The following is a 19,665-nucleotide window of genomic DNA, read 5'->3' as shown; positions in this document are numbered from 1 at the left end:
TAAATTAATAAATTAAATGGGTAAATACAAATGTAGATACATAGAAAGGCAAATTAGATAGCCATTTTTTTTGTTTCTGATCTTGGCAGTTTCAGTCCCCCATAGAAACAGCAGGTTTTTCTGATGTAAACTACATTACCCAGAAACCCTCGCTACAATAACATAACCACGGGGACTTGTTATCCAATCAGAGCCTGCCCATGATGTTCTCTTACTTACGTGTCGTATTCGGTTATTATTGAGGGGAAAAAAAACACAGGGCTGTGTTTCATGACACTTATTTAACCAGACAGGTATTATCAACAGGCGGAACGATGTCAGAGCCCAGCAAGCAGGACATTTCAACTATTTTTAAGCGGCTTCGCTCCGTTCCTACGAATAAGGTGAGCGTTTTTTTTTAAACGGCTGACGGTTTTAACAAGGAAGTTAGCTGAACTAAATATCTGACACGTCGCACTTTGACACACGCCAAGGCTAGCTTGAACTTACCAACAATTAGCTCATACGTTTCATGAATAAAAGCGTGTCGATATAGTTGTTAAAGAAATCTTGAGCAGCCCTGGTGACATTTTCAGGAGGGTAATCTGTCGGAAAACTTGTGAACCGTAACCAGACGCGACGTTAGCCAAGCTGGTGACAGCCTAGCTAGCTGTGTTTCTGACAGCTGACTTGTAGCTAGCCGTGTTTGTTTAGGTTCAGTTTTCGTTTGCTTAAAGCTTCGTCAAGGCCCCTGGTCCACTTGAGAAAACGGTAAGGCGGTAATGCGTACATCCTGAATGATAAGCTTAAAAAAAAGTGTGCCTGTTTTCACCTGATTTCACTGGGAAATTCAACCCACTTCACTAACAGCTGTTTGAGTAAATCGGCTAATGTCACCGAAATCTGCACTTCAGACCTTCATGGTTGCACAACTGTTGTTTTAATCTAACAATCACCCTTCACTTGGCTCGCTTCCACGTCTCTTTTATTGATTTTGAACATGAGAAATATGGGACATATCAACTCAAGCCTTTACTGGTTCTCTAATATATCTGTATATAATTGGAATTAATTGCTTTATGTCTATGCATCTCATCTGCTCTATTTCCATTCCAGGTTTGCTTTGACTGCTCAGTGAAAAACCCCAGCTGGGCCAGCATCACCTATGGTGTATTCCTATGTATAGATTGCTCTGGCACACACAGGTCTCTTGGCGTGCACCTGTCCTTTATCAGGTGAGTAAGGATTTATCTACACAGTACAAGTTACAGAGCACTTCAAAATAAAAGCATTTGGCAGTTAAATCCAACAGTAACAAAACATGTTCAGTTGGAACTAATGAATATCAGTTCAATTAGAGAGCGAGGTAAGCTACTTTAACATTTATTGGCACAGACAGCGAGTTGCGTTGTCTTTATTTTTTTAGGTTAAACTTCCAGTAGAGGCCTACACGGGAGTAATGTGATCCCTGTGATTTGTCAAATGGTAGGGAGAATTTTAGTATGGAACCTGAGATGCAGTTTGTACCAGTCAAACCATTTTGTTCTGTTCCAACATTGACAACAATTGGCTTCATAGGTTGGTTAAAAAACAAATTCTAGTGAAGCACGCTTACAAATTCAGCAGAGTTACTGCATTTGATATGAAAGACTTTCTTGTAAACCTTCTTGAGGGTGGCTCTTTAGGGTCTCACGACTTCTTCAAAATGTGGATGAACCTGATCGGACTCAATTATCTGCGCATTCCATTTTACCTGCGTTTCGAAAAAAACATTCCAGTTGTTTCTGCTCTTTCCCTATAACTTTACCGGCCATGTTTGTTATTCACACCTGTCTGTTCTCATTCTACCTGTCCATACCATGCATATATATTAAAACACTTTCAACAAGATTTCTGTAAACAGCCTCTAAAATGTTCTTACTATATTTATATAAATTCCATTTCCAGATTAAAGACATTGCTTTATAAAAAAGAATTAGTAAACTATGGTGGAAATATGTGGGCTGACTGTGTCCCCTGCTTATTGTGTCACTCAGGTCCACCGAGCTGGATTTTAATTGGTCCTGGTTTCAGCTAAGATGTATGCAAGTGGGAGGCAATGCCAGCGCGGTCAGTACCTGAGGGCGGAATTAAAACACACTATCAACCAAATTGAAATTTCATCATTGAGTGAAGCACACTTTATTTAATGCAATTCTTCCCTTTCTGGCTTCCTGTATCTCTTCTGATCTTATGGCAGATGTCATTTTTCAGTCAACATGGGTGCACATCCAGCGCTGCCAATGCCAAGTACAACAGCCGAGCTGCCCAGCTGTACAGAGAGAAGATAAAGACTTTAGCCTCGCAGGCCACCAGACGCCATGGCACTGAGGTAATCCGGACATGTTTCTTTATTGTCTTAAAACAACTCCCCCAATGATGGCTTCCTGTGTTTGCAGAAGCTTTATCTCTAACTGCACAGACGGCTGTATCAGTTTTACTGCTATTCTTTTGTACAGTTGTGGCTCGACTGTCAGGCTCCTCTCTCCCCAACATCGCCAGATGACAAGCAGGTGGATTTCTTCAGTCTGCATTCACAGGTACAGGAGAGTGCTTGCTTTGCCTAGGTGTGAGTTTATACACAAATCTGTTTGTCGGATATAACACCGGGACAGGAGATTAATAATTCCACCATGTGTGTCTTTTTGATGTTGTTCCAGACTGTTCCTGAAAACCTGAACATGGCCAAAATGAGTCTGAGCTCCTCCACATCAGAGACGACTGTAACCACAAAAGAAGAGGAAGACAATAATGGTATTCAGTGTTTCTCCTTAACAGCATAGAAAACCAACAAAAACATGCATAAGTTGTGTTTATTTATGTGAACCATTGCAGGTAATCTAGAGGAGGGTCCTAGCGTGGACATGCTGAGTGTCTCTCCAAAAGCAAATCCAGGTTGCTTCTTAATCTTCATATTTAGGATTTTCCCATTTCCTTAAAAACTCAGAACCATAAGATGTGACTTTACTGTCCTTTGATTTCTGTAGAGACTTCCTCTTTTCTCAAGAAGAAACCAGCTGCTGCCAAGAAAACCGTATGTATTCATTCTATTAAATTTCTGGTTGGACTGAATGTATTATTGTACGTTTGAGTCTTTCGAGACTTTTGCAGTCATAGTGTGTTTTTTAAACTGTCTGCCCCCAGTTAGCCTCTAAGAAGGGTGGACTAGGTGCTCAGAAGGTGAGCAGCAAGAGTTTCTCCGAGCTGGAGAAGCAGGCTCAAGCTGCCGACAAGCTCAGAGAGAGCACTGGTGCCGCCAAGAAAAACATTCAACCTGAGGAATCCATGTGAGGGTTTTTACCTATTCTTTATCTTCCTTGCACCTGTTATTTGATGTTTTTTTTACACTCCTTATTGTATTCAGTATTTTTCAGTGTTTCTGTTTTTGTCATTTTCTAAAACTCCTCCTTCTCAGTGCTCCGTCCCTGCGTCTGACCTACAAAGATCTTGAGCAGCAGAGGAAAAAGGAGGAGCAGAAGTTGAAGGGGTTGGAAGGGAAGAAGAAAGAGCAAGCTGAGAGACTGGGCATGGGTCTCGGCATGAGGAGGTACAACGATGAAGAGACAAATACTTGATCCTGTAGCCGGTTTGAGAATTGGTTTTAATATAGCTGCTTTTTTTTTGTTGCTCTCATCACTGTCCTGTAGTGGAGTGTCTCACTCTGTGACGTCAGACATGCACATGATCCAGCAGGAGGATCCGCAGGGGACCAAGACCACCAAAGTGCGACGGTTTACAGAGGATGATGAGGATGAAGGGTCATTCAGCTCAAGGTCAGATAATGAACATTATAATAAAACACATATTTATGAAATTTATTTACAGCTTCCATTTTTATTGATCTGTTTGCATTATTAAAATTAATATTGACATGCTGAGAAGATGAAAATTCAATAGTTTTTCTTTTCCATCTGCAAATGTTTGCCAATGGTTTCAAAGGGAAAAACAAGTACATCTGGAGTTTTAGTTATGATTTAGAAATATGTTATTTAATATTATACATTGGTAATTATCACATACATGTGTTATTTTCTTATTTAACAATTTTCTGAATATCTTGTGAGCTAATGTCAGTATTTATACTCTGCTTTGACAATGTTGTATCTGAGACATTTGACTCATGTTGACTCACTCATTTGACTCACTCCTTTTATTCAGGGGTTTGTCCCGGTTTGAGGATCAAACTGAAACGTCAGATAAATTCTCCTCGCAATGGGATGATCAAAGCGAGGGAGGAGGCTGGATGAGGGAGAGCAAGAAGCCAGAGCCGGATTTCTTCATGACCTCTGCTATAACATCAGTGGATGAAAGGTCAGATACTGTCTCTTTTTAAATTGTATGCTCAACCTGTAAATCATCAAATCATAAATGTTTTCACGTGTGATCACTGTTTTCAGGCCCACATCCAGAAGAAAACCAGAACCAGTCGTAGATCCGGGAGAAGCCCGGATGAAGTTTGGAGACGTGAAAGCCATCTCCTCTGACATGTACTTTGGAAAACAAGATAACTCTGAGGTACACAATGACATCATGTCCTGATAATAAATGGAAACGTTTTCAAAAACAATTTGTGTATGTGCTTCAGAGACTAATTCACAGAAATAGTTTGAAACACCAATGATAAAACAATCTGTGGCCAAATGGAGACAAACAAGAGCTGATCATTCTTTAACCAATTTAATACCTGAGAATCCAATTTAAAAAAAATGATTGCACTTGAATAACATGTAATCACGGTGTAATCAGAGCTCTTGTAATTCTGTTTTTCAGTACGAGGCCAAAACGCAACTGGAAAGATTTGCTGGGAGCTCTTCTATCAGTTCAGCAGACCTGTTTGATGATCCAAAGAAACAGGCCGGTAAGAGACTGCTGCACCATCTCTGCCTTTTCAAAAACAATTCACATCATTTTTAATTAGCGTTATTGATAAATATGAACACCTCTGCCTCTGTAATCACCAAAAGACACTTGGAGCCTCATGCAGGAACATTTGAATGCCACTTTTACCATGAAGATTTGATCATTAGCATAATCCCCAAATTGCTATTTAAAGCTGCATTTTGCACAACAGTGATACGAACACCAACAATGTGTCATTAGAGCAATTGTGTTTGCTCTATAACAGAAATAATGAGCAGATTATTTAACAGGAAATTGCACAGTAAAGAATGTTTCATCAATCAGATGAGACCAGATAATTAAATTAGCCTGTAAGGAATCTCATGCTACACTGTCAGGTGCAGCTGAGAAACTTCCTCCTGACACGACCTGCAACCAGAACTCTCCTGACAACAGCTACTACAATAAGATCCCAAAACATTTATTATAACAGAATTAAACTCTCAGTTCATTCATTGTACAAATTCTTAAGTGTTGGAGGCAGAAAACCTAAACAAGATTCATACGACGGGTCAGGACCACAGATTCTCTTAAGTCACTTGTTTGTGCCACACTTGACTCTCGGTGTGTTTGTCCTCTGCACACAGCGAGTTCGTACCGTCTGACCAACGTGCTGCCCAGCGCTCCTGACATGTCGCAGCTCAAACTGGGCGTGCGCTCAGTCGCGGGGAGACTCTCTGTCATGGCCAGTGGCGTCGTTAGCACAATTCAGGTTGGTCAAGAAATATATCACTTGAATTAAATAAACATCTTGTAGCATAAATTCAATTTCTAATAATGTTTTTAATGTTATTTTTCCAGGATCACTACAGCTCCTGAGTCATGGTGCATCTCCTCCTGGATTCAGTGCCCTTATAGTCGCCCTCCCAGTGTGTGTGACAGTCGCCCATCTGAGGAGTGAAAGAACGACAAATATCAGTCAGTGCTGTGGGCAGATCTGCTCTGTGACGCCATCAGAATGCACCCAGAAATTACCATGTATACATCTATAACTAGTTTTGTATTATGACATAGTGTACATACAGGCGTTGTTAGAAGCAAGAAGGCCGAAGCACAATGTTTTCGAAGGAATCATGCTTCCTATAAGGCATCTTGAAGGGAGATTTATGTCTAAAGTTTAGTTATGAAGGATGTTTAGTTTTGCCGTTTATAACTTTATTGCTTTAAAGGTCTGGGGAGGGTCAAATATGTAGAAATGCTTTATGTAGCAGTCTGAGAAGGTTTACGGTGGTATGAAGATGGGGTTTGCTTTTTCATTCCAGTAGTTAGTGAGGCCAGAAAAACCTCTAATTGGTATAAATACTCTTGCTTGTCTTCGCGGTGTTGTTTTGTGCTCTTTTCTTTTTCTTTTTCTTTTTTTTTTGCACATTCCTGGAGATTCGAAAGTGTCCTTTCCGTCCCCAAAGTGCACTTATGTTTACTTTCTTTTCAAACACAGGACCAAAATCTGATAAAGAGGCCTTGGGGGACCAGATATATGCATTTCTTTAATGCATATAATATCCACTATGTAAATTTAGCTCGTAAGCCTCATTATCTTGCATATGTTTGTCTCTGTTTTCATAGGACATGTGTCTGTAGGCACAAAAAGACAAGATAGCATTTAACCTAAAAGATTGAAGGAAAAGTTTGACATTGTGGGAAAAATAATAATTTGCTTTCTTGGCCAGTTTTAGATGAGAAGATTGATAAGCAATACCCAGCAGCTGGTTAGCATATTTTAGCTTAATTTAGCATAGAGACTGTAGAGGTGGCAAGGCAGCTATCCGAGCACAGATGGTGACAAAAGACTGGGGGGTAAAAACTTTGGCTTTTTTGGATGGAATGTGTGGATACCTTCCAACAGGGCAGGTTAGCTGTATCCCTCTATTCCCAGTCTCCACGCTAAAATAAGCTAAACTAAGATAAGCTAAACTAATCTAAACTAAGCTAACCATCTGCTGGATGTAGTTTCAGATTTTAAGACACGTGAAAGTGACAAAGTCTAATCCATCACAGCAGATAAGTGATCAGTTGCACTATGCATTATATTCCATTTTGTTCTGTGTCTCTCAATCTAGTTACTCTTAATCAGACACTTTAAGACATTTTAGTCAAGAATATGTTCCACAAAATAACCTGTAAATGAAATTAATCTAGAGGAGTGCCTTTTATGGATTTTTGGGGTTGAATTTGTAGCTGCTTTCTGTTAGATTGGGTCTTCACGCTTTGGTTTGTATTTAATTGTATTTAATTTCACACTCTTAATGCCTCTTGAACTCTAGAATTCGCTGATGCAGTGGGACCTCTTTGTAGCTTTCAGGCCCCACGATACAGCAACACAAGTCCACTTAAGATGAATGCAACAATCCATTTCAAACCAATCATTTTCATTCAGTTCAGTTCATTTATGTTGCTGTAACATACTGCCAAGGTCATTAATTCTGTCAAATGTAACAGAGCTGTTGATGCGTAACAAGTAGCACTACAGGTGGTGAGTTAGCAGCTTGATATCCAATCATGGATTTGGTATGGAATAAATATGGCTTGTCCTTTAGCATTTAGATAAAGTTAGCCATAATGCTAAAAAAAAAAAAAGTAACTTCAGATATGTAGTTGTGCAGACTTTTAGAAAGTAGAGGTTTTGCAGCCCTGATCAGGAACAGGATGATTATATTACTGAGCAATTTCTGTACTTGTTATTCTTGCTTCTCAGGAGTTTGTGGTGTTGAATACGCTAAAAGAAGAGGGCGAAGTGAAAGTTTGTTTACTCCATCACTCTTTGCCTTAGTCCAAAGATTTCTAATACACGCACCCTCATTTTGCAATACCGTGGAGTCCTCTAGTTATCCTATTTTGCACATAATTTTTTTTAGAAATTGCACGTGGCAGCTTTTGCTTTTTGAATGTACTGTATTGCGGTTGCCTCTACTTTGACGTTGTGTCCATTTTTGTATTTTGTCGATCTTTGTAAGACTGTTGGTGTCTTCTGCTGTTGAATATTGTTACATGAAAGAATAGTAGCTGGTGTAATTTGCATGGCCCTTGTAGTTAATTGCTTACACATCCTGAATACTAGACAGCTGGAACCCATATATTAATTTGATATTAAAGGAATAAGGGATAACTGTACAATAGGCTGAGAACTGCTACATACAGTGTTGTATGTGGCCTTGAATTACCATTTATAGAAAGCTACTGATAATCAAGTTTAAATTTATTTTGACATTCAAAATCTAAGTAAGAGTTTTTCGAAACCTGCCAAATAAATGGCTTGTGCTTAACCTGTTATTGCCTGGTGATTTTTTTTTTTGACTACACTATACGTGAATGTGTGTTTCTCTTTGTGTGATTTATTGATTTGTTTAGAAGAAAATGGCAAAAAATCTGAATGGACATCTTCAAATGTCCTATACTTCTAAGATTTTTACTAAAGTATGTAATTACTTTGTATAGATGACTTTTACTACAGTGAAATTTGAACACAGTGTCTTTACTACTACTAAAGTATGACTTTTGGGTACTTTTTACAACACTGTTTACAATGATGAAACAAAAAATCAGCCAATCTTCACTTACTCAATGCTCAAATCAGGAAATGTTGAATATTTTTGTCTTATTGAATTACTTGAACAATTAATACTGAGTAATTTTCTCCCTATTAAATAATCAAGTGGTCGATTAATGATGATGAATTAAGATTAATGTCCTTTTAAAGACATCATTATATGGCACCATTAGCAGTAATCCAGCATGGCCTCCTTCAGGAAAAAAAACTGGCAGTCGCCTACGTGGCTGGCTGAGGCGTTTAGGTAGCCTCGTACGCGGTCGGATTTGTGAGAGTTTGGCGATTAACGGTTAAGCAAACTGGCAAACGCGACTCAAAGCGGCACTTACAGTTTAAAACATTTATGTCACCTCGAGGTTAAAGGTAAAATATTCATCTAGAGGTTACAAGTGTGTGTTTTTCATGAAAGAACTGTCGTTATTAGTATCTGTATTTACAATCTTACGACGAGCACTTGAAAGCAGCATTTTTCCAAGGAACGGGGTTAAGCTAAGGGGATGTTGCAGCGGTGAAACGTAGCCGTTAGCTGAGATTGTTATGCCATTTTAGTATCCTACATTATGTATTTACACGCAAAAGAAGTGTTTAGTTTTACTCTGCAACTTAACGAACAGTTGGTTTGACTTTTTATTTACAGTTAGGCCCGTTAAATTCCTTCAAAGTAAAGGTGCCAGTGTGCTAAAATGCCTGCTGAGGTGAAGCAGAGGAAGAAGCCACAGAAACAAAGTGATGAAGTGTCTGAATCCTCGACCAGAAACGGAAAAGACGAAGCTCAGAAAGTGAAGACGGAAGCTGCGAGTAAACCATCCTCGAGTTTGGATATCAGAAGCGTTATCTGCGTTTTGTCGCTGGCGGTGTGCGGAGGTCTGAGCTGGTGAGGCAACAATCATAATATCTGCACTTTTCTTGAGGTTTTTTTTTTTTTTTTGTCCTCTGCTGAAGTTTTGATGTCTCTTGGCTTTAGGGTGGTGCTGCAGCAGAATGAGAGGGTTTCCAGGATTGAGGAAAAGTACAGTTTATTACACGGAAAGACTTCAAACCTGTTCGACATGGAGGAAGAAGTCCTGAAGGTTTCTAAAAAGGTACGTTTGAGTCAGAAGTGTGGAGGATGGATGGAGCTCTAAAGGGTCATTTCACCAAACTTACAAAAAGAAAAACGAAACAAAACAATATCAGTCAACCCGTAAGGGCAGCAACAAGTTATGGATTAAAGGAAAATTTCACCCAGCTCCAGAAATGTTTTGTAGACTTGCAAAGCTTCTCCTGACTCTTTATCTGCATGAGGCTGAGTAGATGACTGAATTATAGTTTTGGGGTGAATTTATCATTTAATTTGCAGATTATTTTCACAATAATTTGATCAACTGTCTGTAAAATTTCCAAGAAATGTAAGAATTAAGAAGCTGGAATAAGCAAATTTCATATTTGCTTTAAAAATGACTGAAACTGACTGTTCAGACTGTGCCTACATTACCCACAATGCAACTTAACAACTGAGTGACAGTAGTGGAGGCAATTTTTCAGATAACATGCAGCTTCCTCTGGAGCCACAAAAGGTTTTATACTACTTACACAGTAGTATTCCCCAAGACCTGTTAATGTGTAAAAAATGTAAGAATTAAATTTATCTTTTAAGTGATAAAAAAAATAAAATACAAGTATTTGTCATGTGATAGTTTTAATTAGGTTGGTAATGAATTGTTTGCAAAAATCAGAACTGTTTTTTTGCTATAATATTTCTTGTGTCCTTGCTGTTCTTGTGAAATTCTGCATCATTTTACCTGTTTACTCCCTTAAAAAAATATTCAAATGGGACAAAAGGTCAAAGGAAAAAACACTTGATAGTGCATAAACATGTGCAATTCATGGCGAACTGCAGACTTTGTTTTAATGTCAATGGTCACAACTCAAACGATAATGAACACACCGTATAACCCTCTGCATGCTACATTTTGTTTGTTCTCCGAAAATATAACAAAAACTACTTCATAGAACTTCCTTAGATCTCGAGTATCCACATTTCTGTGCTCTGATTCAGTTCACTTCTGTTGTAACCATTATCTTCCTGTATGCATGCTGCACTGTATCTATTGATGCTGAGGACCGTAGAGCTCCCACAGAAACAGCCCTCCTGTTTTGTGTTGCGGGTGCAGCTTGCCGCCTCTGAGGACGACCTACAGGAGGCGCTCTCCACCGTCTCCTTGGCAACACGACTCCAGCAGGACATCTCCACCCTCCACGCCACCGTTGCCTCGATGCAGGCCGACGAGAACTCCGCCTCCCGTGACCTGCAGGCGGTCAACGCCCACTTCCTCAACGTGACGGAGACGTGGCAGGAGCGCCTGGCCGCCATCACCACTGACCTGGTTGCCCTCAAGGCCGAATCCAGGGAGGCTCACGGCGGAGCCACCGAGCGGGTGAACGAGGCTGAACGGAAGGCCCGGTTGCTGGCAGAGAAGCTGGAAGAGCTCGAGGACAGCACGAAGAGGAATGCCCGAGCTATGGAGCGCACAGAGGAAGAAGACATTAAGCGAGCGCAGGGTCAGCTGGACTGGAACACCAAGCAGATCCACCAGCTGGAGGGGCAGATCAGCAGCCTGAGCAAGATGGAGGCCGAGCTCAGCTCTCAGCTCCAGGAGCACATTCCCCGGGCGCAGGAGTGTGAACAGCTCCTGCCGCAGGTGGAGCAGGCGGTGCGCTCCATCCTGAGGCTGGGTGTGGATCTGAGCGGGGCGGAGAAACGTCTGGAGGAGGTGACGTTACAGGTGTTTGGGACTGAGGACAGCATGCTGAAAGCCCTCAATGAAATCCTGGAGATGAGACAGGAGCTGGACACCCTGCAGGCTCAAAACAGCATCCTGAAAATGAAGAATGAGCTGTCTGTGGTTAAAGAGGCTGTCCGTGAGCTCACCATGGTGCTGAAGGAAAATAGGGTTGAAAAAGATTCTGACTCTCTGGAGGAAGAAGGATGGATGGAGGAGGAGGAGGAGTGGGAGGGAAAAGTTGACGAGGACGAGGCAGCTCGACTTCGTTATGGTGACCTCACTGAATGATGTCATTGTTTTGAGTCACTGGGGGAAAGGGAGTGGCCCTGTGTATATATTTGCTGCCTAAAGTTCAGTATTAATGTTTGTCAGAGTGTGTACCTCAGTTTCAAGGCGTAAAAGTTCCCTGATTTCAGTATAAACTCTTGTACACGAGCACTGTGTTACACAAGCACAATCACGAATGTATTTTAATGTTTGTTTCATGTGGAGTGACACTGACAGGTTTCTTTTGTAACTGTATAAAAACATGCTGCATTACAAGGGCTGGCAATACGTTATGTATCACAACGCACGATTCACAATTCAATATACTACAATATTTCTAAATTTAATTCAGTGAAAACTCAGTATAAGGAAAACACCACCACTGTAAGAATATAATCTGATTGGGGAAAAAACAACTTTTTATTAAATCAGAACAGCAAGTTCAGCATTTGTATTTATCACAGTTCCTGTACATCCAACATCATAGCAATATGTGTGCGCAATCTGATGAAAGAGATAAAAGATTGTATCAGTAAAAAATAAAATGAAGGTGTTTCAGGATTGTGTAGGTTTGGCTTGATATCAGATTTTTACTTCTAACTAACCACCACTAATTAAATTGCCCCGCTACTATCGAGAATCAAAAAAATATCTTCTCCAGAAGATCAATATCTAAGAAGTTAATCTCATCAGTGTCAGTGAGCCAATAAGCATGCTGCATGCTTTGCTTGTTGTGCCAAGATCTAACAGCGCTGGTGATTGGCTTTCTCACGGCATGCAGGAAAAACACAAGGTGACGCCCAGAGACGGTGTAGACACGCTTACCAAGTGTATGTGCAATGTAATATTTTGTTAATTATTCAATTGATAAAGCTATAAAACAATATCTGTGACTGTCCATCGAGAAGTAACAACCTGAGAGCTGAAACAAACAAGCAACTGATCTTTATAAAGTTGTTTTTTAGCAAAATGTTTCCAACTCTTTCTAGTTCTAGACTCTAAACTTTGCAGATTGGCTGTTTTTCTTTCTGATTTAATATTAAACTTAATACTTAAGTGATGGACTGTTGTTTGCATCATGTTGTGTGTTATGATGAAATGAATACGATTGATATTGATGATGAAAATAGCCGGTTGTTGCAGCCCTAAACTACCTGGTCAATGTTGCCTTTGATTTGTTACAGGAGTGGCTTTTGTAGATCTGTTATGAAGCTTCATGTTTTTGATGACATGTTGAAATTATGGCAGTCACAGTTCCTATTTAATAAAGTCACATTTTTTAATTGAAAAAGGTCTCATTTGTATAAATTTGTTTTGATGCACTACTGTCTGTTTTTTTCATGAAGACATATCCTGAAAAAATGTGTGTTATAAAGTCTGATTGCTTCTGATGTCTGATTAACCTTGTAAATACCAAACATGTCGCATTTGCGTCCATCAATCCGTTCCCTCTGTGTCCTGTTTCAGTGTGAAATCGTGCAGCCGATGCTGGAGAGTCTCGGGGGTCAGCGGGGGGCTCTGCAGACCCAGCTGGAGGGTTTCGAGCAGGATGTGGGCCGGCTGAAGGAGTGGGCTTCAGGGCTGACGGAGAAACGAGCTCATCTTCAGGCCAGCCTGAGCGCTCTGAGAGACGCCGTGGGACAGATCGAGGAGCGCACCTCGGCCATCGCGAAGGACTTCACCAATAAGGTCTGTCAGGTTGTTTTGTTGTCACACCAGATGTGATTCCAGATGCAAGAAACTGAAACTTGATTATATCCTCTCAATGCTCAATTAATCTACCTGTTTTTTTTAACCTATAGAATAGTTTAGATGCTGTAAAACATAAATTAAAACAGAATGCATATTCCCCCTGTAGGTTGCGTCAGTGAGGACAGACGTGCGCAGGATGGACGGCCTGCAGTCTGAGCTGGAGTCCCTGCTGACTCATCTGGGGGAGCTGGAGGACAAGACCACTCAGGTGGAGCACGACATGGTCAAACGTATCGGAGACGTGCTGGCCAGCAGCATCGACCGGATCACGAACCTCCGCTCTTCATCCGAAAGCAACGCCCGGGCCATAGATCAGCTCCGCAAACGTCTGCCTGAGCTCACCGCCACCGACAAGCAGATCTCCGAGCGTTTGAGGGAGCTGGAGAGCAGCCGAGCTCGCCTGATAAGAACGGTGACCTTCGCCAGCGACCTGAAACCAAAAGTCGCTGCCATCAAGAGAGACTTTGGGGCGTTTGAGCCTCAGCTGTCAGATCTGACCCTGCGGATAGGAAGACTGGCAGAGGATCTGACTACTAGAGAGCAGGAGATGGCTGAGCTCAGACAGACATTAGCTAACCTCACTGCAGTAGAGGGAGACTTAAGCATTACCACGAAACAGGTTGGTGAAATAGCTGATTTATCCGATTTAGGAGAGACGCACAGGCCGACATGAGACGAGTGGAGACAAATTAAGGCCTTTACAACTGTCATACTACTGTTTGAAGTAGAACCTTTTAAGAAAAATAAATAAATGTGAACCTTTGTCTACCAAACTCTGATTGCGTGGACAGCCTTAAAGCACGACGCTGGTTACACTAACCCATTTAAAAGCATGAGTGTGAACAACCTGGCAGCCGGTTTGTCAGCATTTGTAAAAGGTGGAACATTGTTCAGAAGTTCATGAATGAGAGTGTTTCCCTTCTGGCTCCCGTCCAGCCACGTTAGATCTACCTTTCTGAGACTCACGGGGGAATTGTTTTGATATTGTAACATACGATGACTGTGTGTCCTTGGTTCTCCTTTTGAGTTTTGTGTGAAGATATAATTTTTATGTGACATTGTTTTCATTTTACCTTTATCTTACAAGGACGATTCCCTTTGAGATTCAGAATGTCTTTTACTAGGACCAAAACAGCAGCATAACAGGTTTCATATAAATCAAACAATTTGAAAACAAACACTTCAGTTTTTTGTCAGAGGTCAACTTCACTGTGACATCTGCAAAAAATGTTTGGGCCATTATTCAACACCAGAGCTGAGGCTCATCAATTCAACTGGTGTGCGGGAGCAAACACACTCGAGGTGATAAGAGTTTGACTGAGCTGCGACAAACCGTTTTACACCAATTAACAGATCACTGTGATTAAATCTTTGTTGCAGAGTGAGAGTTTGTGAGACGAGCCCTGTGGGGTGTCACACCTTAAACCATCGCAGGAACCTAACTTGCTCCACGAGCTAAGCCGCTCTCATCATTACAACAGCTAATTGAATAACACAGACGTGTATCTATCAATCTGTTTCATCCAGGAAGCCCAGGATCTAATTTGCAGTTTGCCTTGAAACGCTTGTGAGTATCGAGCCGATGCAAATCTACTCAGACAGACTTCGCCCTCCCTGCTGGGTGTCGTTCCCCTCCTCTGAGTTATCTCATCCCAGCCTGAACCTATTGTGTCCTGTAATCCTGTGTTTCACCTGTGTTTGGCCAGAAACTCTCTAATTTGTCTGAATCCAAGTGCCTTCCAGCTGAATAGATCACTTTGAAGCCCCTGTACAAGTTGTTGAGCAAGGAGGCACATTTCCTGCAGGAACACCTGAGGGAGGAAAATTACACGTTGCCCGTCATTGTGTGAGCCCAGCACACCATGTTCAGCTCACTCGACCTTGTTATGCAACTGAGCTGGAATTCCTTTTTTGGGTTTTAACGAGATTGAAGCCTCCGTTTGGAGATATCACGCCTGTATAGTTGTAAATTCACATTCACACCCACTCAATCAAAGTGTCACCCAATGATTTAACAGTTAAAGGCGAGAAATAACTCTCCACAGCTTCGAGTCAACAAGAGTTTTTATTCTTGTAGAAAAACAAAAAGGTAGTGAGTAAACAAAGGAGTGCTCAAAAGGAGCCCATTATTTTTGCATTCAGTTGGTTTTTAAAAACAAACAAACAGCATTTGCAGGTAAAAACGTAACAAAAGACAACATTTGGGGAAAAAAAAAATACAGTGCAGATGAGTTTGAGTTTGAATTCACAGATCAGCAGTCCGGCTTTTCTCCTCACATTGGCTACTTTTCTACCAAAATGTGCAACATCGTGACATCAGAACATCAAGTTTAAGAACCAATTCTTCATGAAAACAGGAAAGGTTGGGTTATGTTCACCCTTTAGGAAGCGTTATTGTCTGTTTTGGTAATCTGATGTCGCTCTGCTCATGTAAAACCACCTACTTCTTCGCCTTAGCTTTGGATATGTCGGCCAGTGTCCGTGTGGTCTGCTGCAGGGCCTTCTGAAGGGCAGCGATCGCCTGGTCGTGGCCTTCTAGCTTGGCTGCTTTCTTTTCGAGGCCGTCCACCATGCTTTTTAAGCTCTGCAGCTGCTCTGGCTTCACGCTGCCGCTGCTGCTGCCCTCCAGAGTGCTGAGCCTCTTCTCCAAGTCCCTCACCTGCTGATCGAAGCCCTGCAGCCCCGCCAAGCTGCTCTTCAGGGCCTCCATCTCCCCCTCCACTCTGCTGCTGATGTCTGACACCGATGCAGACAGCGAGTCTCCGTTCTCCTCTGATGCTTTGACTCTGACCTCCAGGTCATCTGATTGCTTCCTGACCTGAGCGGCCGCTTCATTCGCGTTCCTCTCCACATTACGGGCGGCTTCGACCGCCTGCTCCACGCTGCTCTCCAGTGTGTCGCTTCTGTCCCTCAGACCCTGGACGCTGGCCTCAGCTTCAGACAGCGACTGCCTCAGACTCCCAACGGTCTCCTGCACCACTGACCTCACTGTTTGGACTTCCTGAGAAAGCGAGGCTACCTCCTGGTTGCGAGTCTGGAGCTCTGCCCTCACAGCACCGATCTGCTCCCTGAGTGAGTCGGCCGAGGCGTCAGAAGCCTCTTTGGCCGTTTTGATTTCAGCTACAACATCAACGATGGCAGTGAGCTCCTGCTTGATGAGGGCAGGGTCTTCCATGTCGCCCAGGCGGGCCTTAAGGTCAGCCAGCTGGCTCTGCGTCTCACCCTGAGCCTCGGTGAACTCCGTCACGCTGGCCCTGATGGACTGACTCGCCTCGGCCAGACGCTCCTCCACAGTCTTCTCCAGAGAGGAGAAGTCCCTCTCTCGGGCCTGCTTCACCTCGCTGATGCCCTCTGAGAGGTCCCTGAGTAGATCGTTCTGGAGCCTCTGGAGGGCCTCCTCCACCCTCCTGGTCTCCACCTCGCCCCTCTTCATACGGCTGATGGAGCCCTCCAGCTCCACCCGTGTGATCTTCAGTGATGACTCCAGCCCGTCCACGACACTCGCCAGAGACTCCACCTGTGCAACAAGGGAAACATGCAGAATCAGCGCATTTTAATCCATTTTAACACAATGTGATTGGAAAAAATGGCAATACAGTGATGAATTCCTGTGAAGAAAGGCTGCAACTAATGATTTATTTTCATTATCGATTAATCGATTTATCATTTAGTCTACAAATGTTAAAAAAAAATCTTAAAAAAGTGTCAAGTGACATCTTTTGTCCTGCCAACAGCCCAAAACACAAAGACTGTTCATCAACAATTCATAAATGATCAAATAGTTGCCAACACATTTAGATCGACTGATTGATTGATGTGACTTTATTGGTCCAGGAGTGTTGGTTTTAAGAATTTTGACAGATGTCATTCCACATTGTGACTTATTTAACCAACCTATTTAAGATGGTCTGTGCTGTGAATCATTGTTACTAAAACTACAAATCCTAAAGATCCAGAACTAATTTTCATCATCACCTCAGTTTAGTCTGTTTGCCCTCAAACCTTCAAATATGACACTTAAAAAGATATATAGCATGTTTTTGCACATTGAATTAAATTATTCTATTCAGTCTTGATCACTTAGATGAGTGTAGAAGTTTATTTTTAAAGTGACAGTATGTAACTTTTTGACCTTAATAACATACTCAAACAAACTCATACTCATGGTACTGTGTCTTGTAACAAGGTGAATGGAGTCTCTGTGACTTCAGTTACATCTGAACGCCTGCTTGAATAGAGATGAGTCATCATATAGCTCGAGTCAGTGATGGTACATAGCTGCAGGCCACTAGATCCTGAGTGTAGATCAGACTGGTTACACACAGTGTAGATCAGACTGGTTACACACAGTGTAGATCAGACTGGTTACACACAGTGTAGATCAGACTGGTTACACACAGTGTAGATCAGACTGGTTACACACAGTGTAGATCAGACTGGTTACACACAGTGTAGATCAGACTGGTTACACACAGTGTAGATCAGACTGGTTACACACAGTGTAGATCAGACTGGTTACACACAGTGTAGATCAGACTGGTTACACACAGTGTAGATCAGACTGGTTACACACGGTGTAGATCAGACTGGTTACACACAGTGTAGATCAGACTGGTTACACACGGTGTAGATCAGACTGGTTACACACAGTGTAGATCAGACTGGTTACACACGGTGTAGAGACTTTTACCTTGAAGAACATCGATAAGGAAACGAGGAACGAATGAATGAAACGGGAGAACTTTCAGCTCTGTGCTTTAGTTTGCATGGGCATTTATGTACAAACAATGAGAATCTCTATCCAAGTATACTAGTGGGAAAGAGACTCATAATCACACATTCACACTTATTTCGCTCCAGTTTATGTGCTTGATGGAACAAAGTGTGCTCTTGTCCTTATCTTCCCTGTGCATCTGTTCTTCTCCAAACAGTAGAAAACACAAGAAAACAGCGAATAATGTAGAAATTATTCACTTTCACCAAGTCTGACACATTTTAATTCTACTTTTTTGGACTCGTTCTCAATGAAAAAGTTTAAGGAGAACATGAGAAATCCATCACAGAGGCTCACCTATGCTACCCCACCCCCCACCAGAACATACAGTACATCATATGGACGGTTATGTAATGGCACACACAAAGTCACCTTGTCTGACCAACAAAAAAACAACAACAACAATTAATCCACCAACTACAAGTGGTTTAAAGTCACTTCTGTCACTCACACAACTTTTCGTCTCATGCCACTTTTTTCCCACCTACCTGTTGAACCACACTGTCCATTTTACTGGCCAGCTCCGCGCTCAGCCGTGCGCTCTCCTCCTGCCCGGCGCTCGTCGTGCGCATTTCCTCCACGACCTGCTGCAGATGGAAGGCGGCGAACCCCACAGCGCCTATCAACGCGATGTAAAACACAGTGGAGGCTACGAGAGCGAGGCAGCTCCCCGACCGCGGTGGCCCCTGAGGAGCGGGGCCACTCACCCCGTTACTGCTGCTGCCGCTGCTGCTGCTGATCTTCGGGCTTTTCTTGGCATCCTCCTGGCTGGATGCGGCGCTCTTCTCCCCGGAGCTGCTCTTGTGTCGGTTTTTCGCAGTCATCTTCAGTGTGTAGGGGAGCTCGCTGAGATTGAGTGTGATGTGCTTGTGGGAGTGTGAGTGAGTGTTGGGCTTTTTTTTTCTTTCCTTTTTTCTTTTTTGCAGTCGTGGATGGAGGATGTTTCCAGTCCAGGCCCACAAGCCGGAGCAGCAGCGTATCAGGGAGCGCGTCGTGTCTTTCCACGGGGCTCTGTGCGTCGAGGTATGCGGATGGGGGCTGTCCCATGTTCTCCAGCCTCTGCGAGGATCCAAGTTTGACGACTTTTAAAACAGCACGAAACAATGAATTACTTCTCCTGCTCTTACACGATCGTGGACTGGGTGTTCCATTTTCACACCAGAAGCCAGATCCAACACTTTATTTTCATTTTCCACCCAAATAAACAAGAGGGACGTTTCTGCTGAAGCGTCTCTGTGGCACCTTTACTGAGTTTTCTCCATAAACTTCTAAAATGAAATTAGGTTCATTTTAACTTTTAAGTCACTTGATTTGATAGAATAAAACTACAGAAGGGATCTAAACTTGATGAATCTGTGTGTTACTGACACAAATCAGTATACTGTACAGTTTTCGTGGCTGTAACACCAAACAATAAATGCTGATTCAGATCTTAAAAAAAAAAGAAAAAAAAAAGACTGATGCAAACTTTCTGCAAGCGTCCCAGCTGAGCAGCGGCAGCAGCAGCAGCAGCGGGGAGGAGCTGCTCCTTCCCTCCAGCTCGCTCCTCCTCTTCATACGTGGCAGCTGAAGTCTCGGTGCTGCAGGCTGCTGCTGCTGCTGCTGCTCCCCCGGTCACATCCCCTCACTGTGAGACAGCAGCT

At 42.4% G+C, this 19,665-nt stretch overlaps 3 protein-coding genes across 5 annotated transcripts; 2 read left to right on the top strand and 1 right to left on the bottom strand.

Moving 5' to 3' along the window:
- Nucleotides 1–181: 181 nt before the first annotated feature.
- arfgap3 (ADP-ribosylation factor GTPase activating protein 3) lies at nt 182–8,184 on the top strand. 2 transcript variants are annotated; one of them, XM_037122178.1, is made up of 16 exons: nt 182–383; nt 1,096–1,214; nt 2,016–2,088; nt 2,219–2,350; nt 2,478–2,558; nt 2,679–2,772; nt 2,854–2,913; nt 3,006–3,052; nt 3,163–3,305; nt 3,434–3,565; nt 3,666–3,791; nt 4,177–4,329; nt 4,416–4,533; nt 4,789–4,876; nt 5,505–5,629; nt 5,719–8,184. In XM_037122178.1, the coding sequence occupies exons 1-16, from the start codon at nt 315–317 to the stop codon at nt 5,734–5,736; spliced, it is 1,578 nt and encodes a 525-aa protein (XP_036978073.1). In that variant the 5' UTR covers nt 182–314; the 3' UTR covers nt 5,737–8,184. The 2 variants fall into 2 exon arrangements, with proteins under 2 accessions (XP_036978073.1, XP_036978074.1); XM_037122179.1 differs by lacking the exon at nt 182–383 and adding an exon at nt 427–750.
- A 543-nt stretch (nt 8,185–8,727) lies between these two features.
- LOC119032846 (IKBKB interacting protein) lies at nt 8,728–14,021 on the top strand. Of its 2 annotated transcripts, none has more exons than XM_037122451.1 (4): nt 8,728–8,827; nt 9,102–9,338; nt 9,429–9,546; nt 10,618–12,787. In XM_037122451.1, the coding sequence occupies exons 2-4, from the start codon at nt 9,148–9,150 to the stop codon at nt 11,515–11,517; spliced, it is 1,209 nt and encodes a 402-aa protein (XP_036978346.1). In that variant the 5' UTR covers nt 8,728–8,827; nt 9,102–9,147; the 3' UTR covers nt 11,518–12,787. The 2 variants fall into 2 exon arrangements, with proteins under 2 accessions (XP_036978346.1, XP_036978347.1); XM_037122452.1 differs by lacking the exons at nt 8,728–8,827; nt 10,618–12,787 and adding exons at nt 12,964–13,185; nt 13,355–14,021 and having other exon boundaries at nt 8,925–9,338.
- Nucleotides 14,022–15,294: 1,273 nt separating this feature from the next.
- On the bottom strand, nt 15,295–19,425 carry ckap4 (cytoskeleton associated protein 4). The gene is made up of 2 exons (XM_037121651.1): nt 18,511–19,425; nt 15,295–16,765 (listed from the first exon to the last, which is right to left on the bottom strand). Exons 1-2 carry the CDS (start codon nt 18,844–18,846, stop codon nt 15,689–15,691), a joined length of 1,413 nt encoding a protein of 470 aa, XP_036977546.1. The 5' UTR covers nt 18,847–19,425; the 3' UTR covers nt 15,295–15,688.
- Between the last annotated feature and the right edge of the window lie 240 nt (nt 19,426–19,665).

The sequence above is a fragment of the Acanthopagrus latus genome, chromosome 14, assembly GCF_904848185.1.
Source record: "Acanthopagrus latus isolate v.2019 chromosome 14, fAcaLat1.1, whole genome shotgun sequence".
NCBI classification, from domain to species: domain Eukaryota; kingdom Metazoa; phylum Chordata; class Actinopteri; order Spariformes; family Sparidae; genus Acanthopagrus; species Acanthopagrus latus.
Note: the sequence above shows the minus strand (reverse complement) of the source record. Positions and strands in the feature narration are given on the sequence as shown.